General features: G+C 56.1%; 15 protein-coding genes across 15 annotated transcripts; 8 read left to right on the forward strand and 7 right to left on the reverse strand.

Moving 5' to 3' along the window:
* The first annotated feature begins 84 nt into the window (after positions 1–84).
* On the forward strand, positions 85–2,954 carry DL89DRAFT_265856 (uncharacterized protein). The gene has a single exon (XM_040886855.1). It carries the CDS (start codon positions 126–128, stop codon positions 2,802–2,804), a length of 2,679 nt encoding a protein of 892 aa, XP_040745675.1. The 5' UTR covers positions 85–125; the 3' UTR covers positions 2,805–2,954.
* DL89DRAFT_291459 (glia maturation factor beta) lies at positions 2,862–3,290 on the reverse strand (the record flags this gene model as incomplete). Its single annotated transcript, XM_040890200.1, has 1 exon — positions 2,862–3,290. The coding sequence occupies one exon, from the start codon at positions 3,288–3,290 to the stop codon at positions 2,862–2,864; it is 429 nt and encodes a 142-aa protein (XP_040745676.1).
* Positions 3,291–3,680: 390 nt separating this feature from the next.
* On the forward strand, positions 3,681–4,395 carry DL89DRAFT_265858 (DUF1777-domain-containing protein). The gene has a single exon (XM_040886856.1). It carries the CDS (start codon positions 4,132–4,134, stop codon positions 4,345–4,347), a length of 216 nt encoding a protein of 71 aa, XP_040745677.1. The 5' UTR covers positions 3,681–4,131; the 3' UTR covers positions 4,348–4,395.
* A 34-nt stretch (positions 4,396–4,429) lies between these two features.
* Positions 4,430–4,912, reverse strand: DL89DRAFT_265859 (histone-fold-containing protein; the record flags this gene model as incomplete). The annotated part of the gene is made up of 1 exon (XM_040886857.1): positions 4,430–4,912. Exon 1 carries the CDS (start codon positions 4,832–4,834, stop codon positions 4,430–4,432), a length of 405 nt encoding a protein of 134 aa, XP_040745678.1. The 5' UTR covers positions 4,835–4,912.
* A 723-nt stretch (positions 4,913–5,635) lies between these two features.
* On the forward strand, positions 5,636–6,007 carry DL89DRAFT_244580 (histone H2B.1; the record flags this gene model as incomplete). Its single annotated transcript, XM_040885068.1, has 1 exon — positions 5,636–6,007. The coding sequence occupies one exon, from the start codon at positions 5,636–5,638 to the stop codon at positions 6,005–6,007; it is 372 nt and encodes a 123-aa protein (XP_040745679.1).
* Positions 6,008–6,803: 796 nt separating this feature from the next.
* On the forward strand, positions 6,804–7,588 carry DL89DRAFT_110920 (uncharacterized protein). The gene has a single exon (XM_040883103.1). It carries the CDS (start codon positions 6,986–6,988, stop codon positions 7,463–7,465), a length of 480 nt encoding a protein of 159 aa, XP_040745680.1. The 5' UTR covers positions 6,804–6,985; the 3' UTR covers positions 7,466–7,588.
* DL89DRAFT_233390 (GNS1/SUR4 membrane protein) lies at positions 7,249–8,556 on the forward strand (the record flags this gene model as incomplete). Its single annotated transcript, XM_040884934.1, has 1 exon — positions 7,249–8,556. A coding segment is annotated over exon 1 (873 nt), but the record flags the coding sequence as incomplete, so codon positions are not given.
* Positions 8,557–8,694: 138 nt separating this feature from the next.
* Positions 8,695–9,414, reverse strand: DL89DRAFT_265860 (60S ribosome subunit biogenesis protein NIP7). Its single transcript, XM_040886858.1, has one exon. It carries the CDS (start codon positions 9,343–9,345, stop codon positions 8,803–8,805), a length of 543 nt encoding a protein of 180 aa, XP_040745682.1. The 5' UTR covers positions 9,346–9,414; the 3' UTR covers positions 8,695–8,802.
* DL89DRAFT_265861 (60S ribosomal protein L27a) lies at positions 9,267–10,456 on the forward strand. The gene is made up of 2 exons (XM_040886859.1): positions 9,267–9,678; positions 9,970–10,456. The coding sequence occupies exons 1-2, from the start codon at positions 9,676–9,678 to the stop codon at positions 10,408–10,410; spliced, it is 444 nt and encodes a 147-aa protein (XP_040745683.1). The 5' UTR covers positions 9,267–9,675; the 3' UTR covers positions 10,411–10,456.
* A 4-nt stretch (positions 10,457–10,460) lies between these two features.
* Positions 10,461–12,851, reverse strand: DL89DRAFT_265863 (uncharacterized protein). Its single transcript, XM_040886860.1, has 5 exons — positions 12,529–12,851; positions 12,387–12,473; positions 12,319–12,337; positions 10,730–12,291; positions 10,461–10,695 (listed from the first exon to the last, which is right to left on the reverse strand). Exons 1-5 carry the CDS (start codon positions 12,682–12,684, stop codon positions 10,594–10,596), a joined length of 1,926 nt encoding a protein of 641 aa, XP_040745684.1. The 5' UTR covers positions 12,685–12,851; the 3' UTR covers positions 10,461–10,593.
* A 178-nt stretch (positions 12,852–13,029) lies between these two features.
* Positions 13,030–14,312, forward strand: DL89DRAFT_265864 (DUF757-domain-containing protein). The gene has a single exon (XM_040886861.1). The coding sequence runs from the start codon at positions 13,475–13,477 to the stop codon at positions 13,895–13,897; it is 423 nt and encodes a 140-aa protein (XP_040745685.1). The 5' UTR covers positions 13,030–13,474; the 3' UTR covers positions 13,898–14,312.
* Positions 14,249–14,808, forward strand: DL89DRAFT_265865 (molybdenum cofactor synthesis protein 2 large subunit). The gene has a single exon (XM_040886862.1). It carries the CDS (start codon positions 14,403–14,405, stop codon positions 14,739–14,741), a length of 339 nt encoding a protein of 112 aa, XP_040745686.1. The 5' UTR covers positions 14,249–14,402; the 3' UTR covers positions 14,742–14,808.
* On the reverse strand, positions 14,743–16,967 carry DL89DRAFT_312133 (uncharacterized protein; the record flags this gene model as incomplete). The annotated part of the gene is made up of 2 exons (XM_040890987.1): positions 14,743–15,937; positions 15,987–16,967. The coding sequence occupies 2 exons, from the start codon at positions 16,965–16,967 to the stop codon at positions 14,768–14,770; spliced, it is 2,151 nt and encodes a 716-aa protein (XP_040745687.1). The 3' UTR covers positions 14,743–14,767.
* Positions 16,968–16,988: 21 nt separating this feature from the next.
* On the reverse strand, positions 16,989–20,022 carry DL89DRAFT_265867 (initiation factor 2). Its single transcript, XM_040886863.1, has 3 exons — positions 19,433–20,022; positions 19,328–19,342; positions 16,989–19,297 (listed from the first exon to the last, which is right to left on the reverse strand). The coding sequence occupies exons 1-3, from the start codon at positions 19,960–19,962 to the stop codon at positions 17,158–17,160; spliced, it is 2,685 nt and encodes an 894-aa protein (XP_040745688.1). The 5' UTR covers positions 19,963–20,022; the 3' UTR covers positions 16,989–17,157.
* A 270-nt stretch (positions 20,023–20,292) lies between these two features.
* Positions 20,293–20,648, reverse strand: DL89DRAFT_244597 (histone H2B.1; the record flags this gene model as incomplete). The annotated part of the gene is made up of 1 exon (XM_040885069.1): positions 20,293–20,648. One exon carries the CDS (start codon positions 20,646–20,648, stop codon positions 20,319–20,321), a length of 330 nt encoding a protein of 109 aa, XP_040745689.1. The 3' UTR covers positions 20,293–20,318.
* Between the last annotated feature and the right edge of the window lie 246 nt (positions 20,649–20,894).

The following is a 20,894-nucleotide window of genomic DNA, read 5'->3' on the forward strand; positions in this document are numbered from 1 at the left end:
GACGCGCTTTCGCGTTTTTTTATTCTCTGTACTCTTTTAAGACTGTTTGCAGGAACTGCAGGTGGTTACATTTCGCCTCTGCTTTCTTTTTATTTCGCCACCCTTTCTACTTTGCTACACCAACAATGCTTGAGCAGGACGTTATTGACGACGTGGCCATGGACGAAGAGCACGAGGAGGGAGAGGATGGCCCTGCATTCACTGAAGAGGAGCTGAGCGAGGAGCTGCAGCGGTACCGCAACGTTGTGCTGTCGGCCTGTTCGTCACTTGGCAACCTACAGCCAGTAGCTCCTAAAGCTGCGGCTAACAAAGATGACCCGGCCACACAAGCGACCGAGAAACCATTGGAGGGCGGCCAGGAGCCCAAGGAAAAAGCAGGGCAGGAGCAAATCAAGATGGAATACGTGCCCAGCAGCGACTGTCTCGCATCTCTGAAGGATATAAAGCGCTACATCCAGATGGACGAGCGGGGTGATGGCAAACTGGTCTTGCAATGGCTTGGTGAGTGGGGTATTCTCAAATCCGACATTATCCCTATTTTCACATTGAGTGTCAAGAAGCTGATGAGTGACTCGGCAAACCAGGCAGGCCAGGAGCGGCTATCTGAGCCAGACCGTGATTATCTGCTCAAGACCATCATGATGTGCGTTGAGCTTTTTGTGTTTCTGACATGGAGCATGGAGTCAGAGCCTGAGGAAGTATATACGCGGTTTATCCGAATTCTGCGCTCATACAAGGCCATGTTTGCTGACAGCAAAGTCATTTCGAGCATGATGGCGGTTGTTGTCATGTACCTGCGCAAGAACCACTACACAAGCCGCGAGAGCATGCTAATCAAGGGCATTCTGTATGTATTCCGCAATATCCTGGCCATTCCCGACCCGCTGATCTCGCCGACATCCAAGGGTCTGACTAAGATCGAGGTACAGGACCGACTGATTGCTGTCCTGGAGAAGGAGATGGCGGTCGACTTCTTCTTGACGCTGATGTCGTCAGCCGACCAGCCGCGGTTTAAAGAACTCCGGGCAACCCTGTTGGATATTATATATTACCTGTTCTACCGTGTCCCGCCGTCGGCCCTGTTCGACAGGCCGCAGACATGGTTCAAGGGGACCAACCCAAACGCGCGGATCGGTCGGCACAACAACTTTGGTGGTGTCTACGCGGTGTCCACTGGTGATGGCATTGTCATGCCTGTTTTCAGTGCCAAAGAGGCCCTACAGCCGTTCGCCAATTTGTTCAGGAAGGCAGCACACGTGCAGAAGCCAAAGGCGACAGAGCACACAACTGTCGACAAGCAGTGGCGGCCAATCGACCTTGAATGTGTGGCGACACTGCGCAGGATCGCGGCTATGTTCATCGAGAGCTGCTTCAACCCGTTCGTCAGCGCCTTGTTTGAGGATGTCAAAGCCAACATGACAGCGATGAAGGAGCAGATGCCGCGGCTCCTCTACATTTCGGCTTATTTTGTCGACATCTCGCTGGCCAACGACAACATCGACCTGGGCAGCATCTGTGCCTTGGTCCAGTCGCACATATTTGGACTCATAATGCGCTGCACCAACGACTTTTTGGACCTGCGGCAGTGGGCGGCGCTGGACCCGGCAATGTACTGCATCCAGCAGATTTTAACGTCGCTGACCAAGATGCGCGGCTCGAAGCTGGACGCGCTCAGCGACAACGTGCTGGGAAATTTGTTTTACGATGGCGATGCCCTGGATTTGTTTGTCAAGATGTGCCGCGTCTTCAAGCCAACCAAGAACACGCGCGAGTTCTTGCTGCAGGTTGCGCAGACTGTCGAGGCATTCTTGTCGACACTGCGTGCCTACGCAGAATCCAAATCGAGCATGTTTGTGCGCAAGAGAGTGAAGAAGAGAAAGCACAGCACCAAGGTACAAGCAGACGAAGACGATGGCAACGCATCGGACGAGCTGGAGACCAATGCGCCACCACCAGCAGAACCTGCAGAGCCAACAACCAGAGAGTCCGAGGCAGGCAACGGAGACGAAGAGCAAGACGTTGATAACAGTGATGGGGACGACAATAGGCCAGAGTATGCCGAGGTTGAACGAGTATTTGATATGGGCAAATACGAGCGCGCATTTGCCACGGCCGAGGTCGTCAAGGCTTACAGCTTCCTGCTCACGCCGCCGCTGGGCACCGAGTATGTGCTTCCCATGTTCTTCCGCATTGCTGTTACACACAAGCGTCCGCAGCTGTTCTTCAAGCGCGCCGTCATGCTGCGACTCTTGGTTCTGTTTGACGACAAGTACACGTATCCGAGACGTGGTGAGCTGATTGACTTGGCAGCGTGGATCTTCCGCCAGTACAGCATGGTGCTGAGCAGCCCGGCGCTGACACACCAGTTCAAGGCAGAGGACATCAACAATAAGCTAGCCATGGAGTGCATGCTTGCTTTCTTGAAGACGTCAAAGGCAGGCACGGCGGTCGAGCCCGTCATTACACGCCATCTGATTACACTGCATGCATCAAACGAGAGTGACCAGGAACAAGATGGAGCAGAGGCCAGTGCCGGAGAGGATACCAGACCTAGCAGCAGCAACGAGGAGGCACCCATGGCGAACCAGGCTAAAGCAACCACTAGTGAATGTACTAGCCAGGCCGCCATTAGTAACAGCAACAGCAACAGCAACAGCAACAGAAACATTATGGACGAGTACCCGAGCGACGAGGAGCTGGGCTGGAGTCGTGACGCATACCCGATAGGCAGCACAGTGAACCAGGACCCGCAAATCGACGAGGACGAGGACCAGCTGGGTGCAGAGATGTTTATGGATTTTTAATGTGATGCTGGAAGCGAGCTGTATTTGCAAACCAAGGAAAATAGATGCATGTGCACTTTAGCTAGCGTACTTGCCCAGGTTCTCGTTGACCCAGTTAGCAGTCAGGTCCTCCTTGTTGCGCAGCAAATACACCTTGCCAAGCTGTGCCTCCTTCTCGAGCAGCTGCTGCGTGCTGGCGTACAGCATGGCAGCCATCGGTGCCGTGGTCTCGGGGCAGTAGTACACGTAGATGAGCGGGTACGAAACACGGCCGTCCGAGTACTCGTATTTGTAGCTAATGACCACGTACCGGGGCTCATCGTCTGGCAGCTCCTCGATGAGATCCTCGAGCGAGATGCTGTCGAACGACTCGTCAGGGACAACCAGGTGCTCTTTGCGGTTGATCTTGGCAATATAGACAGCCGAATCCGTGCCAGGCTTGCTGAACCGCAGCTTCTTCAGATCCGAAAGCACCTCGGGGGCAATCTGGCAGGTAACAGAGGCCATCGTTGGAATGGTGCAGAGGTAAGATTGGAGAGAGGAATACAAATTCTGGTATGGCAACATAGGCGTTCAGCTGAAGGCGGTATTTGCACACCAAAGGCTTTCCAGTACTATCTGACAGTATTATGGGGGGCATGCTATATAGTCACTATTGACGTGTTTTCATGAAATATATATTGAGAAGCCAGGCATGAATCGCTCTCCTAACAGACGAGACCCGTCTGAGTTTCAAAAAAAAAAAAACACTTGTGCGGGCCTTACCGCTCAAATCGTCCCTGCTCCAGTGCCGCCATCATCACCATCGCAACTCACACCCATACATGACAGTGGCCCAAAATGCGGGCCAATTGCCAAAGGGCAGGCGAGGAGCAGCGCTTCGCAAACTCATCCCGTTCTCGACCCCACTGTTTGCCTCACAACTGACTTTCTTTTTGTTTTCAGCTAGACACACGCGAAAATTGGAACTCAATCCACAGTAGGCGTCCCCTCTATACAACGACATCAGGCATTTCTTTAAAAGATGGGTCGGGGCAGCAGCAGACGCTCCCGGTCTCCTGACGACCGGCGGAGATCCCGCAGGTCCAGATCCCCCTCCCGCCGCCGGTCGCCATCGCCCAGCCGGCGCCGTACCAGCACGCGCTCCGATGACCGGCACCGTGACCGCAGTCGCCACGAGCGCCGACGCGGTGGATCACGGTCTCCGACGCGTCGCCGATCGCGCGAGCGATACGAATCGCGGATGTCGCCAGAGCAGCAGCAGCACCACGGACGATCACGTACAAAATCGCGCTCACGGTCGCCATCAGCGCACAGGCACCGTGCGAGAAGCAGCACACCGACGCCAATGCCCTCGCCGAAGCATGAAGAGACCAAAGATCTGAGCGGCATGACCGAAGAGGAGCAGATGATGGCGCTGATGGGATTCGGCGGATTCGACTCTACAAAGGGCAAGAGCGTTGCAGGCAACTCGGATGGTGCAGCTAATGTGAAAAAGCAGCGCAAGTTCCGGCAATACATGAACCGCAAGGGCGGCTTCAACCGTCCGCTGGACAAGCACTGATTTTCCAAAATTTTTATATTACAAAATGAAATTTATGTGGAAAAATACGATAACGCTTTCAGATGTAGCCTTAGTAAGAGATTTAGAGCTCCTGCGAAGCAGCGCCGGCCTTCTTGCTCTTCTGGGGGAGCAGAGTATTGTGGATGTTGGGCAGGACACCACCCTGGGCGATGGTCACGTTGCCGAGCAGCTTGTTCAGCTCCTCGTCGTTACGGATCGCCAGCTGCAGGTGGCGGGGGATGATGCGGGTCTTCTTGTTGTCGCGGGCGGCGTTACCGGCCAGCTCGAGGATCTCGGCAGTCAGGTACTCGAGCACGGCAGCCAGGTACACGGGGGCACCAGCCGCAATGCGCTGGGCGTAGTTGCCCTTGCGCAGGTGGCGGTGGATACGGCCGACGGGGAACTGAATTCCAGCCTTGGACGAGCGCGACTTGGGTCCAGCAGACGACGAGATACCGGCCTTGCCTCCAGACTTGCCTCCAGCCATTTTGATTTGGGTCTTTGTTTTTGGGTGCGTGGGTGCGTGTGCGTTTAAAAGCGACGGGTTGGGTCTTTGCTGTGGTGGAGCAAGAGCGAGAGAGAGAAAGTTATGTGTAGAGCGAGACTAGCCTGGCAGTCGGTGGGCTGTGTGGCATGCGGGCCTTTTATAACCACTGGCGCCGCCTGCCCAGGAAATTCGATTCTGCCAAAATCGGGCCCGTGGACTGTGCCTCGATTCCAGCCAATCATGCACGCGGCCCATTTTCTGCGCTCTTTTTTTCTTTTTTGTCAGGGCGCTGGCGATCGGAGAAGCCAAGTTCGGCACGCCAGCACACTAGCAGCAAAAGGCAGCAGAAGGCAGCAGAAGGCAGAAGGCAGCAAAAAGCAGCAGAAAAGCAGCATGGCTGCGCTGGGTCCTCTGGCTGCAGCTGTGCGTGCTGCCGGAGCAGTGCCCTGCTGCAAATTGCCCCGCTGCGCATTGCCACACGCGTCCACACGCGCACTGCTCCGGCAGAAGCCCTCGCTGCACCCGTCCCGACAGCGCCGGGCATGGCGCCGGGCATGGCGCCTCGATCTGGGCGCAACAAAATCACGGGTCAGAGGGCTGGGATCAGCCGGGCCAATCATCAGGCCCCAATCGAGACGCGCCTCGCTGGTGGATTTGTCTCGCATGGGGCATGGGCTCGGCGAAATTCTTATAAAAGCACGGCCAGCACCGCGCCTCGCTCCGGGCAGTGCTTTTCTTTTTCTAACTCCACGTTACTTTAACACACTCGCTACACCCACCACCACACGAACAAAAGACAAAATGGCTCCCAAGGTTTCCGACAAGCCCGCTACCGGCGGTAAGGCCCCCGTCAAGTCTGTTGGCGAGAAGAAGTCGCGCAAGGTTGTCCGCAAGGAGACCTACTCGACCTACATCTACAAGGTGCTCAAGCAGGTGCACCCCGACACCGGTATCTCGAACAAGGCCATGTCGATCATGAACTCGTTTGTCAACGACATCTTCGAGCGCATTGCCTCGGAGGCCTCGAAGCTGGCTGCCTACAACAAGAAGTCGACCATCACCTCGCGCGAAATCCAGACTGCCGTCCGTCTGCTGCTGCCCGGAGAGCTGTCGCGCCACGCCGTGTCCGAGGGCACCAAGGCCACCACCAAGTTCGTCGCCGCCTCCAAGTAAACTGCAAGGAACGCAAAAAAACGCGGAACGGTTGAAGAATTGCGCGTCGTCTTTTTGTTGGACCATCTTAATCACACACTACCTTTACGCGATTAGCTTTTTTCTCAACAGCTTGAGTTTGCCATGTAATTATACATTTCAAAAATAACCCACTCGCCTTCTTGAGCCATGTACGAAAGACCAATTCTGGATATGCAGTTAGGAGTTTGCGCATGAACGCTTTTTGTTCAACTCGAAACGTCGTGATGGCTCCCTATTTTGCAAACTGGCTCGTGGCTCGCTCCGGCTCGGAATAGACCAATCGACCAACCCAGCAGTATCCTCAAAAACACCAGATAACCGAGCTCATACTGGTATCCTTGAGTAAGGGTTGTCAGGTATGTTCCATGCCAGATGTAGTGGCAGCGACAATGTTACCTATTATTCCATGCCAATATTTGACGTGGAAGTTTCCTGCTGCTATCGCAACCACATCTCCATTATCTTATCTAGCAGTACAACCCATGCATTCCTTTCGTGAAGAAATTAATTCTCTTAATTGCTAGGAAAGCTCCACGTATCCTTGGCTCAACAAAAAGCAGCTTATCTGCGAGCTCTAGGAACCCCTTGGAATGAGTGTGCTGGCGTTGCTACCACCTTTCAAGAGCCGTCACAGTTCAGATATGGCTATCACAATGCTAAGGGCCATCATGGCCCACTCTATCATACTGTAAATCACGTGCGGTTCTCAGAATACTGCGAAAGACAGGTGCCTAGCAGGAATACGCTTTCACATGCGTGAGCTGCATTGGATGCTCGTTGGGACCAGGTGGCAGCGACAGTCCTTCCATGTACCCCCAACGCTATTGGCAATAAGGTGGTTGTGCAGCTCAAGTGCGCCCAGCAGGGGAGTCAGCCTTGTACCTGAGCACCGAATTCTATGCGCGGATTTGTTGGTCGACAGATGTCCTGGGAGGACTATCAATCAGCAAGGCGTCAATGCACCAAGCGCGCAGAGGCTTGATTATCGGGTGGAGCTCATGTAGGAGAAATAATCGGCATGCGAAGGGCTCGCGAGTGGCAGCCACCACGCCGATTGGCTCCACCGGTAGGCGGTTATTGTCTCGTTCCGGCTGGGGGAGCGGTGGACGCGGTCTGGCCAAAAAATCTTTTGTTTACTCGACAGCAGTTTTTTTGAGCCGTATAGAAAGGTGCCGCGACAAATCAGGCCCCAGTTGTCCGCAAGATGTCCACTACATAAATTTCTGCTTCTCCCTTGACCAGTCCTTTCTTGCTTCCTGCTTCTTGGTGGTTATAATTTTTCTCTACTGTCTTCCGACACCCGCCTCGCTTTCTCATACACCTCTTCCCGCTTTTCATCACCCGCCTCACCTGCCGGTCTGTCTATATAGAAGCACCGTCCCGTCGCCTTCAAACCTCCCCTTGACACCTCTCCCACTCCCCCCAACATACACCTGAAAGGCATCAGTCGCACCTCTGCACTTTCAAACCTATTTTGTTACCTGGCGAAAGCGCTTCTCCCCTTCGTCCCCGCACCAGCTCATATTACCTTTCTCTCATCTGTTGCAGTAATTACCAGTTCAGAGGCTGAATTCCCGCTACGCTCCTTGAACAGCAAGCAAGCACAAACCTATTTATTCCATAGAGCCCGATCAGTCTATCCCTTCAGCGCAGTTATGAGCAGCAGCGGCATTCCCACAGAGCAGCTTGTGGCAGCTCCCTTCAACGTCTACAGTCCAGACGCATGGCTGGGCGAAGCGTACAAGGCATTTGGTGTTGACAAGTCACAATGGCACTGGGTGAACGGCTCGACGCCGCTCTCGACCTGGAAGGAGGTCGGCATCGGCATGGTAGTTTACCTGACGACCATCTTCGGTATCCAGTTCCTGATGCGCTCGCGCAAGGCATTCAAGCTGCAGCGCGCAGCGCAGATCCACAACCTGTTCTTGACTGCAGCGTCGTTCGTCCTCCTTGTGCTGTTTGTCGAGGAGCTGGCCCCCATGCTGGCCAGCCACGGTCTGTTCTTTTCGGTGTGCGACGAGCAGGCATGGACGCAGAAGCTCGAGGTCCTGTACTTCCTCAACTATCTGACAAAGTGGCTCGAGTTCACTGACACTGTTTTCCTGGCGCTGAAGAAGAAGCCGCTGCAGTTCCTCCACGTCTACCACCACACGCTGACCATGGTTCTGTGCTTCACGCAGCTCAACGGACAGACGTCGGTGTCGTGGGTTGTCATCACGCTGAATCTGGCTGTGCACGTTGTCATGTATTTCTACTACTTCCTTGCGTCGTGCGGCATCCACCCGTGGTGGAAGAAGTATGTTACGACCATGCAGATCGTCCAGTTCATCATTGATCTTGGCTTTGTCTACTACTGCACGTACCAGCTCATTGCCTCGCGCTACTACTCGAGCATGCTGCCGTACCGTGGCACTTGCCAGGGAACTGAGGAGGCTGCGATCTTTGGCTGCGCACTGCTGTCGTCGTACCTGCTTCTGTTCATCCAGTTCTTCCAGCGCACATACTCGAAGAAGCGGGCTGCCAGCAGGGCCAAGAAGACCCAGTAGGGGCCAAAAATTACTGTTTTTCCAGACTTTTAAATTCGAGCGTGTTTTATTCCTCCAGAACTCACCCCGCGCTCTTTTGTTGTAAATTTAGAACAGCCAAGGCTCTCCACCCATGTGCATCACGCGCATCATGGCGCAGCCACTGCCTTGCGCATATCCCACCACATCAAGAGGTGGCGCTTGTAGCATAAAATTCCGCTCAGCATGTATTTCTTCTCACATAATCTATCAGAACAGCGCGTCCTCCTCACGCAGATATTCGCCGTTATCGGACTGGTGGAACACAACAATGCCGGTCGGGTCGACCTTGCGCATATCGACAGTAGACCGCGCACTGACACCAAAGCCCAGGGGCACATCCGCCATATTAAAGATCACCACGCCTTGGTGCTCGGGAGTATCCTCAGTGACCCTTCCAATATGCGCCTTGACGATGTGGTTTCCGTACAGGAACGGCATCTCGCCGTTGGGCTTCACCCAGACTTTGTACTTTGCGTACTGTGCGAGCAGCGGCAGGGCGGTGATGTGCATGCGGAACTTGCCGGTCTTTGTGAATTTGCCAAAGCAGGTGCCGAGCGAGATCAGGTTGTGGCGGCCCACGGAGGTCGCCTTGCGCATGATGCTCTCGGAGACATAGTATACGCGGTCCTTTTGTAACCGGAAGCAGTACGGCTCGTCCGGCCGGTCGATCAGGTGCACGATGTTGCGGCCAATGTACTTGGTCAGCTTCTCGAACAGCACCTTTGTCTCGTCGTCAGTCAGGGGTCTCATTGTGGTGGAATTGGAGGGGGTTGGGAGGAAAGTACAGAAGCAAGCGAAAAGGGGCGAGGACGGTGCTGGGGAAAGCCTGCTGGCACTACTGGTGCGCTTAGAATTGAAAAACTTTCGGCAAAAAAAAGTGATGGTTGCTGGGCCTGATAAAATCACCAGAGCAATCACGCCGAATTAGATTTTATATGAATCGTACTCTTTCCGCCTGATCGCAGCGTGTGCTTTTCGATGCGACAAGAGCGCCAGTGTATTTGGCGCGCGCAGGCAGACAGGCGCTGGGTCACCCTCTTTTCAGCATTATCCTTTCCGGAACGAAATTAAACTCGAAAAATGGTATGCACAACCGAATCGCACTTCTGAGTACGCGACGGATTCAACGAGGGGTGGATGGATACGGGGGAAATCGGTCAAACGGGCGGGCGGGATGTGTCCCAATTTTGGGGCTAGAAATTCGCAGCTTCAGCATTCGGACTGGGCTGGAATGGCCCGCCAAGTTGCTGCCGTCTCCCTCCACAACACCCCTCTGCCCTCTCAGACCCGAATCTCGGCGGGCGGAATGGACCGCTGCGCTAACTCTGACAAGGCTTGCTAATCAAAGACACTCGTTGCGTTTTACTTTTATAGCCGACCCGTTTTAGCCACAATCGCAAGCTGCGTGGACACGTCTCTGCCGGTCACGGTCGTATTGGCAAGCACCGCAAGCACTCTGGTGGTCGCGGTATGGCTGGTGGTCAGCACCACAACCGCATCCACATGGACAAGTACCATCCGGGTTACTTCGGTAAGGTCGGTATGCGCTACTTCCACAAGACGCAGAACAAGCTGTGGCGCCCGGTCATCAACGTTGACAAGCTGTGGACTCTTGTCGATGGCGAGTCCAAGGCCCAGGTTGCCGCCAACAAGGAGCTCGCTCCGGTTGTCGATGTTCTGCGCGGCGGCTACGCCAAGGTCCTGGCCAACGGTCGCCTGCCCAGCAAGCCCATCATCGTCAAGGCCCGCTACGTCTCGCGTCTGGCTGAGAAGAAGATCAAGGCCACCGGCGGTGCTGTCGTGCTCTCGGCTTAAAGCGCGTTTCTAATTGCTTCTCAACAATAAAATGCACTTTATTCAAGTGGTCTTTGTATTCAACCGACACATGCTCTGGATGTCTCGTCGCATGGCACTGTGTATAATGTGCCATGTACATGCATTGAGCGTACTGTTGAAGTGATGTATGGGGGGTTTAGCTGAAAGTCTAAAAGTACGACATTAGTTTTGAGACTCGTTCTCTGATATTGTGGACAGCTCGTTCTTTTGTGTATGCGTCGGCAGCGGATCCAGCGACACAGCAGCAACACTGCTGTCCAGGCCCTCCAGCGGGGGCACGGGCATAGCCAGAAACGACCTCGGACTGGCTGCGATGGCGGTTATTATTAGCATCGGTCGGGAACTGCGGCGGCGAGCTGATCGGCGGCAGGCGGTTCACGTTCGGCGTGCTGCCGGTGTGGTTGCCCTGGTGCAGGTATGGGGCGCTCATGGGTGACATGGAGTGCAGGCTCGGCGACTGCTGGGCAAACTGCTGCGGCGAGTAGCCGGCCAGCTGGGCGCTGCGCGCCATGGCCACAGACTCGACCAGCGAGGGGTCAATGTTGGAGGCGTACGCGTAGGCGCCGACGCGCGCGTAGAACATGCAGAGGCGGCGGTGGATCGTCTCCTGGTACATGTCCATGATGGAACGCGACGCGTAGATGCCCTGGCGCAGGTAGCGCACAAAACCGTAGAACTCGCACACAGCCACCAGGCGGTCGCGGCAGTACGAGTCGACTTGGATCCATTCAACGTCGCGCTGGCCCATGCTGAAGCGATATGTGCACTGAGCCTCGCGGCCGCACGCCTGGCACCCATGCGGGTTGACGGCCACGGTACCCCGGAAGCGCTCCCATAGCATAGCCTGCCGGTTGCTGTTGGTCTTTTCGACTGCCAGCTGCTGGCGACGCATCTCGGCAGCCACCTGCGGCGTCATCTCCTCGATCTGGAGCTTGTTCGACACGATCGCCTCCAGCACGTTGTGCGACGAGATGCGCGGGTGCGGACCGAACCGCAGACACGGCTCAATGTCCTCGCTCACCACGTGCTTCATGAACGCCGTGTTCATATACGTTGTCGACCGCGGGGTCTGCGCTAGCTTGGCAAACTCCTCAAACTCGCCCAGAAGCACGTCGTCCACGCGGATCGGCGCTGATGCCACAGGCGAACCGGAAATCGACCGGGTGCTACTGACGATTGCCGCTGTGTGAACCGCGAGCCGGAACCCGTCGCTCACGACACTGCCTGGCATGCCGGCCGAAGACGGGCCAGCACTTGCCTCACGCACTGACATGGCAGCTTCGCTGTCGTGCGAGCCGATGCTGCCGCGGCGGCTGGTCTGCATAGCCGTACGCATCAGCATGTCGTCGTATTCGGCACTCATCTGCTCGATGCGCTCCTTGAGTTCCTGCGACTGCATGGTCTCGCTGCTCAGGCGCGTCTCCAGATCGCTGATGATGTTGCGCAGATGGGCACTGGTCTTTTCGGCCTCAAATCTGGCCTTCTTCTCGGTAGCCACCATCTCGTTGGCCTCAGAAAACAGCTTCTGCGTTAGATCCTCCAGCTCCGCCTCCACCAGCTCACGCGAGTGTGCAATCTCCGCTGTCATGTTGACCTGGTCCACAAACTTGTCATTCATCGCCGACAGATCGTTCTTCAGCCCTGCCACCACATCCCGCTGCTCGTCGATTGTCCTGCTCTGCGCTGCAACACGTGCCTCGAGATCTGCAATGTAGTCGGCGTTCCGTGCCTTCTCCAGCGCCAGCTCGTTGATGCGCTGAGTGGCAACGTCAAGGTCGTCCTGTACCGCCGTGCGCTGCGAGTGGAGGGACGCCAGGATCTCAGGCCGCCCGCCGCAGATGCCACAGGCCCCAGGGCTGGCTATAGTAAGGACCTGGTGGCACGCACAGTCCTTGGCACAGCCAGCCTGCGTCAGTCTCTGGCGGCGTCTGCGAGTCCTCTGGGTTGGTGGTTACTGTGATTGGCTCTTGGTCTGGCGCCTCTACCTCCTCGGGCGGCAGTGTTGGGTCCAGCTTGCTCAGTGTCTTGGATACTGTGCTGAGCTTGTCGTAGATGGTTGTCCAGCTCCGCCGTGGTCAATGTGCTGTCGCTGCTAACCACAGGGGGGCCGGCTGACGCTGCCCTCCGCGTATTTGGCGGGGCTCCGGTCCCGTTGGTGGGCTGGGGAGTCGAGTTACTGCTGCTCCGGTCCGTGTCCTTGGAAAACGCGATGCTCCCAGCAAAGTTTGGTGGCAAAAACACGGGGGTGGCCATTTGAAGAAGAGAGGTTAATAGAGAGGAGAAGAATTATAAGGGAAAAGGAGAGGTGGGCTGCAGTGTCTGGGTCCCTTCTTTTTGTGCTCCTTCCGAAAGGCTTATTAGGGAAAGGGGGAGGAATAAAATAACTGTTTTTGCTTGAATACAGGAGAGAGAGAGAGATTATAAAATCCCCAGCGACGGAACAAGAGGCTTTCTCGCTGTGAGCGCAATTGCAAGGGGCCATTCCTTCGTCCACATGATCTTCGGCTGGTGTGTGGAGCACAGCGAAAATAAATGCCTGTGCTAATTTTAGACGGGGCCGCGCTTCTCTCTGAATGGTTTTTTTATAACCTCAAGTCAATACATGCTGGCGTGCTTTGGTACGAGCATATCGATATGCTGTACCAAAGGGAGTTCCGATTGCTGGCGCGCTATACCTAGCAGAAAGTCTCGCGAAGAGCAGACGGTCCGGCGCCTGGTGCTGCGGTTTGTCTCCAAAGGGCCTTGGAGTCTTCTTTTTAGTCACATAGCATGTACTGCCCTGTGTAGAGCGCAGGGCTGATTCAACGCCCAATTTCAGCCGCGTGGCACTTTATCATCCGCGGTTTCTGGCCACAGAATAGTCGAGGCTACAATAGGCGCCTTGCACTACAGTGAATTGCAGCAGAAATATCTTCTGTTACTCCATAACCCAACCCGGATCAGTCTGCCGCGAGGGTTGGGGAACCGGCTTTTCTTGCAAGTCTGATCGGGTGCAAACAAAAAATTTTCAGCATCTTTCTAACGCTCTTGTAAAAAAAAAATCATGTCGCTTCCCAAGGCCGAGGAGACCGCCAACATGGTGGAGATGGAGATGCAGTGGGCTGTCAAGGCCATGCACCACGCCGAGACCTACATGAAGCTGCTGCAGGCGGTCGGCGGCAAGAACCTCAAGCTCACGCCCATCGACGACGAGCTCTACGAGGATCTCAAGGCGCATTTCCCCGACCTCAAGCTAGACGTGCTGGATGAGGCGCAGTTCAAGACCGAGAAGGCCAAGGCTGCATGGCGCGACTTTATCAACAAGTACGAGAAGAGGGTCAAGGATTTCAACTTTGGCTCGCTGGTGCGCATTGACTGCAAGGGAGACTACACCGAGGAGAACTCGATGTTTGTCACACGGACCCAGTTTTACTGTGTCGAGGTTGCCCGGAACAAGGAAGGCCTGAACGATAGCGTCAAGCAGTAGATAGTTTCTAGAGATCAGCACAAAAATTCCCCGTTGAAACCCGCTCTGGCGGGCTTGCATGAGCCAGTGGATCTCAGGAACTCGCAGCCAATTGCTTTGGCAGGTCACGGGTCTGTGCATAAAATGGGCGGAGCCAGACTCGTGCGAAGCAAGAAGCCCGCTGTTTCTGCTCTTTTTCTCTGCTTGCTATTTCTTATCGCTTTTTTTCTACAACCATGTCGTCGCATACACACCAGTCTATGACCTGCTGTAGCCACCAGCTGCCCGAGGGATACGTGCCGGACCACCACAAAGAAGCGAGCGAAGAATTCGACCATTTCCTGATATCGTCTGAGCCCCTGAGCCTCGACACTGCCTGCAACCTGGTCCGCGACGACGCAGCTGGTGCCATATCAACATTCGAGGGAACAACCCGCAGCACATTCAACGGTAAGGAGACGTTCTACGACCGCAGCAGACAATTGCCACCGGCAACTAGCCTGTATTCGGTGACTCATTGCTGTGGATGCCTGTAGGAAAGAGAGTACTGAAGCTCGAGTACACAGCATACGAGAAGATGGCGCGCAAAGAATGGATGAAGGTGGTTCAGGAGGCCCGCAGCAAGTACCATTTGCTCGGCACAGTAATGCACCACCGGATCGGCGAGGTCGGGGTTGGCCAGACCAGCGTGATTATCGCAGTATCGTCGGCGCACCGGGCTGATGGCCTCAATGCGGTCCATTTCCTGATAGACAGCCTCAAGGCCCGCCTGCCGATTTGGAAGAAAGAGCAGCTGGATGATGGCACCGGCGTTTGGAAAGAGAACGAGGCCATCGACCTGTCAGCACACAAGGCCACACACTAGAGTCTATATATATTTAATTGTCAATACTAGTTGGGCCCTGCAATGTGGTCCTCCATATATGCTAATGCCTCGTTGATATCGTCAAACTCGTACGTGCCTCCCACCTTCTGCTCCATGCGGGCCCGCTCAAACAGAACCCGCACATGCGGACACACCCGGACAAAGGCGACGCGCACCTGGCGCTGGCCGTACTCGGCAATAATGCTCAGCAGAATCTCCAGAGCGCTGCCGTCGATATCCGACATGCCCACTGCGTCAAAGATCACGGCGCGCGTAGGCTTCATCCGCGGATCCTCCGAGGGATGCACGCGCATGTCGCCGTACAGCTCCAAGCGGTTCAATCTGGCGTTGAGCTGACCAGCATTGGCAAAGTACAGGGGCTCTTCGACACGCACTATAAGCACACCTTCGACGTGCTCGACACGTGCGTCGTCCTCGTAGCTTTCGTCGTCCTCGTCAAATTCGACATCGTGGGGTGCCTGGCCAGTGATATCCGCAGACGAGTCGTGGCGACGCGGCGTGGCCACCGCCGATGCACTGTCAATTGGCCGGAACTCGCAGCTGCTGGTCGACCGGCCTAGCAGCTTGATCTTGGGCATATTGGAGCGCTTAATCACCATCACCAAAGAGATGACCACCGCCAGCAGAATGCCAGCCTCGACCGACGCAACCACGCTGCACACGCAGATAAACACCAAAAGGAACAGATCTGCCCACGCCTGCACGCGCGTCAGGAACACGATCGCACGCGGAGTAGCGGTTAGCAGCGAGATCACCGCATCGACAATGATTGCGGCCAAGACACCCAGCGGCAGATGATACAGATACGGAAGCAGCCCAAGCAGCGAAACCAGCACCAGGAGTGCTGCGACAATGCCAGACACCTGGCTGCGTGCCTTGGCGCGGTCATTGAGCTTGCTTCTGGCCAGCGAGCCGAACGCCGGGTACGCACCGAACGCCGACCCCAAGATATTCGACACGCCCAAGGCAACCAGCTCGCGATTCGACGACACTGCATAGTGGTTGCGGCTTGCGTACTCGCGGGCAACAATAACCGACTCAACAACACCGATCATAGTAATGGTGATTCCCGATGAAATCACATCCTTGGCGTCAACGTACTGTGGAATCTGTGGGATTGCAAAGCTCGGCAGCTCGCCATCAACCGTACCAAACACCGATACCTCGTAGTCTGCCTGCAGGCCGTAGTATCCCAGAGATTATCGTGGTCAGGATGATTACTACCAGGGTATCAGGCACGTTCTGCAGCCACTGTGCGCTCTTGCATTGCTTCTTGGTCACCCGCAAGAACCGCAGGAACATCAGTGCGCCCAGCGAAATCAACGCTGTGGCGACATGCGTCTGGCCCAAATGTGACAGCATATATTTCAGATCGTGCCAAGGCGTCGAGTGCACGGCGCTGGGCGCGGGCAGCCCAAGCACAATGCGCATCTGGCCGATCAGCACAACAATGGCCGCTCCGCTAATAAACCCGCGCAACGATGACTCCGAGATCATCGAGTCCAGAAAGCCAAACCGGAACATGCCCAATGCAAACGTGAATATGCCCGATGCTAGGGCCACCACACTGGCCACAGCTACCGCAAACTCATCCACCGCGCTCTCGGGCGGTGCATGCGGCTTATATGCCGAATACAGGTGCTTGAGCTGGTTCTTCACCACCATACCTGTCAGCACCGATACCAGCGCCTCCGGCCCCATTGACAAGTGCCGCGACGTGCCCAGCATGCCATAGATCAGCGCCGGTACCAAAGCAGTGTACAGCCCGCTGACTGGTGGCAAGTGCGTCAGAGAGCTATAAGACAAAGCCTGCGGCACCAGCAAGCAGGCGACCATGAATCCGGCCTTTACATCTATTGCCAGATTTGCGATCTTGTAGTTGGGCAGCCATCCGACGATGGGCACATAGTAGCGGATCCGCCGCGACCACCACCGCTTGCTCAGCACACTGCCGTTCCACCGCAGCCCCTGGTTCGCCGCTGCAAAACGCGGTGACTGTCTTGCCCGCGCTGGTGCAGGCAGAATGTACCCGCCGGATGCGCCCGTCGATGCCATGCTCTGCGCCAACAGCGGAGACTCTTCGCCGCGAGCGCCACTGTTGCTGTCTACAGGGCGTATGTGTGGTGGGGGGTCTAGGACCTTTTTGGTACATTGCGGAGCCCTAATTGTGACAGCGCATTCTGCGTCCGGAACCTTACCTGTCATGCTGCGAGTTACTCTGTGTATCTAGATGTCGTTCTAATGAAAAGAGTGCTGTGCAAAAGAGATAGTAAAGGAGACAAAGAGCATTGCATCGGTGGCGGCTCTGCGGTGAGCGCTTTATGCGAATATGCGGCTCCTTCCTGTCGCCGTGTAAATAACCTCCAAAGAAAAAAGTACGCATCTCAGAACTTTTCTATTCGAGCTTTTGCGGGATCTCCTTGAATCTCAGCGACTGCACAATATCGCCCTCCTGGAGGTCCTCGAACCCAGTGAACGAGACACCAAACTCCTGGCCCTTGGTTGCCTCGGCGATGTCCTTTTTGACGTTCTTCAGCGACTCGACGTCGCCTGTGAATATCTCCTTGCCCTTGCGCATGACGCGCGCCTTGGCCTTCTTCGTCACCGAGCCCATAGTGACGCGACTGCCAGCAATCTGCGTCGTCTTGTTGCCTTTGAGCGTGATCTCAAATACCTGCTGCACCACCGCCTCGCCCTGCACCTCCTCAACCAGCAATGGCTCGAGCTTGGACGCCAGCAGCTCCTCAATGTCCTCCAGCAGCTTGTAAATGACGCGGAATGTCATGACGTTGACGCCCTCGCGCTTGGCCACCGCTTGAATCTTCTTGTCTGCCTTGACATTGAACGCAATGACCAGGCCCTCGCCGGCAGATCCCGCCATGACCACATCCGACTCGCTGACCGGCCCAACGCCAGAGTGCACGACGTTGATCTTGATTTTCTTGTCCGGCAGCTGCTTCAGCGAGTCGGACACTGCCTCGACTGTCCCCGACACATCGCCCTTGATCACCACCGGGACAACCTTGACCGAGCTCTCAGCACTAGCAGCGCTGTCGTTCTCTGGCGCTGCAGCCTCACCCTGGGCCTCGCCCTTCTTGTTGCGGACAGGCGGGTCCGGGTATGTGGCTCTGATTCCCTGGTGGTACTCCCACACAGCCAGCTTGAACGCCTTCTCCTGCGCCCGCTCGCTATCGTCGCGCTCGTGGTTCTCCCGCCGCCGGTCGTTCATTGCCGCAAGCTCCAGCAGCTTCTCCTTGTTCTTGCGCTTCTCTACGCGGTTGTCCACCACCTCCTTGGCCTGCGCTTCGCTTGTGGCTTGCAGGACCGAGTCGCCTGCCTGGGGCAGCTCCTTCCACCCCATGATCTTGACCGCCGATGCCGGCCCGGCCTTCTTGACCGACTTGCCGCGGTCGTCGGTCATGCTGCGCACCTTGCACCACGCAGATCCAGCCACAACAACGTCACCCACCTGGAGCGTTCCGCGGCTCACCAGCACCGATGCAACGTTTCCGCGGCCCTTCTCCAGCTGCGACTCGATCACCGACGCATGCACCGGGATGTCTGTCTCGGCACGCAGGTCAAGAACCTCAGCCAGAGTCGCAATGTTCTCGGCAAGCTCATCGACACCAGTCCCCTTTAATGCTGAGATCTGGACTGCCTGGATGTCGCCGCCAAAGTCCTCGACCTGCACGCCATACTGCAGCAGCTCCTCCTTGATTATCGACGGATCCACACCAGGCTTATCACACTTGTTGATGGCCACAATCATCGGCACATCCGCCTCCTGTGCGTGCTGGATCGCCTCCTTGGTCTGCGGCATGACTCCATCAGCAGCAGCTACCACCAAGACCACAATGTCCGTGACGTTGGCCCCGCGTGCCCGCATCGCGCTGAACGCTGCGTGGCCGGGCGTGTCCAGGAACGTGATGTGCTGTCCGCCCTTCATCTCTACCGAGAACGCGCCAATATGCTGTGTAATCCCGCCAGCCTCAGTCGCGGTGATGCTCGAGTTGCGCAAGGTATCGAGCAGTGTGGTCTTTCCGTGGTCTACATGGCCCATGATTGTGACGATAGGCGGCCGCAGCGGATGCACCGACATGTCCTCAGGCTCGGGCTGGGCATATAGCTCCGGTCCGTTGTTCTCGGGGATAATCGGCACCACGTCGTACTCGAGCGCAATCTCTGCTGCCTCCTCGTTGGACAGCAAAAAGTCGTTTGCCAGCTTGTCCGTCATGCCCAGACCCCGCATCTTATCTATTAGATGGTCGTTTGGCACGTCCAGCAGCTTTGCCAGGCCATCGACAGTAAGCGATAGCGGCAGAATAACCTCCTGGCCCTTCTTGGGCATCTTGTATTTCTTTGGCCGCCGTCTGCGCGGTCCCTGCCGACTGCCGTCATGGGTATCTGCCGCCAGAATTCCGCTGCCAAACTCCAGGCCATCGTGCTCCTCACCATCCCCAGCGTGGCCCTGCTCACATGCCGCCGCTCTCGCCGCTGTGGCGCCGGCGGCTTCTTGCCTGCCATTTTGTTCTTCTCTGCCAGCGTCTCGCGCTTTGTAAACTCACGCCGCTTCTTCGGCACTGCAGTTGCATGCTCGTCAACCGCATCCTTTGGATCGGTCCGATACTGGCGCTGTATCTGTCCCCAGCGGCATCCGCTCCTTGGGAAACTTTTTTGCCTCCCGTGCTGCCTTCAGAGCTTCTTCCGCTTGCTGCTTCCGGAGCTTCTCTTTCCACGCTGCCGACGGTAGCACGTCGGTCTTCGCCCCTGACCCCTTACCCATGAAGAAGAAGCTAGCTGTCGCCGTGGGCTTCTCCTTGTGCTCTGGTTTGGCCAGCTCTTTTGCCGGCTCTGTCGGCGCTGCCTTTGCTGCTGGCTCAGCTGCCTTGCCCGTAGCCTTGGCTGATTCTTGCTCGAAGAACGATTTCAGCCCAGAGATCGGACCCGAATGCGCCGATTTGAGGTGATTCCGTGCGTTGCCGCCAATGATCGGCCGGTTGGATCGGACCTGCGAGTCAGCATGAGGCACTGGCGCCTTGTTCCATTTGCTGGCTGTGCTCCGCGCCTTCAGCATCGCCCGTAGCCGCTGGGCACGCTCATATTCTGTTGGCGCCGAGTAAAGCCGCACCGTAGTAGATCGGGCCAAGTGCAGCTGCGTCAGCGTCCTGCTCCCTTTGACTTTTCCTGAAAGCGCGTACATTTAGAACACAGGTGTAGAATAGGAAAGGAAAGAAAGGGAAAAATAAGAGTTCGAATTGAGAGCCAGCGGAAGAACAGTGCTGATAAAGGCCCAACCCATCAGCAAAAAAAAGTCACCGGCGGTGATTCGGTAAGCAATGAAAAACGGACCGAGCCACGGATAATCAAGCTGCCTTGGCCCAGGAATCACCATCGGATTGCCGGCATACACGCCTTCGCGGTCTCAAATGCCAATGTCACCGCCTCTGGGAAGTTGTTTTTTCAAAGCAATTTTATTATTACATACAAGGTGACAAAATGCGCTTCGGTAGTATTTACTTGGAGGCGGCGACGAACTTGGTGGTGGCCTTGGTGCCCTCAGGACACGGCGTGGCGCGACAGCTCTCCGGGCAGCAGCAGACGGACGGCAGTCTGGATTTCGCGCGAGGTGATGGTCGACTTCTTGTTGTAGGCAGCCAGCTTCGAGGCCTCCGAGGCAATGCGCTCGAAGATGTCGTTGACAAACGAGTTCATGATCGACATGGCCTTGTTCGAGATACCGGTGTCGGGGTGCACCTGCTTGAGCACCTTGTAGATGTAGGTCGAGTAGGTCTCCTTGCGGACGACCTTGCGCGACTTCTTCTCGCCAACAGACTTGACGGGGGCCTTACCGCCGGTAGCGGGCTTGTCGGAAACCTTGGGAGCCATTTTGTCTTTTGTTCGTGTGGTGGTGGGTGTAGCGAGTGTGTTAAAGTAACGTGGAGTTAGAAAAAGAAAAGCACTGCCCGGAGCGAGGCGCGGTGCTGGCCGTGCTTTTATAAGAATTTCGCCGAGCCCATGCCCCATGCGAGACAAATCCACCAGCGAGGCGCGTCTCGATTGGGGCCTGATGATTGGCCCGGCTGATCCCAGCCCTCTGACCCGTGATTTTGTTGCGCCCAGATCGAGGCGCCA

This window comes from Linderina pennispora, assembly GCF_002104995.1.
Source record: "Linderina pennispora strain ATCC 12442 chromosome Unknown DL89scaffold_3, whole genome shotgun sequence".
NCBI lineage: Eukaryota > Fungi > Kickxellomycota > Kickxellomycetes > Kickxellales > Kickxellaceae > Linderina > Linderina pennispora.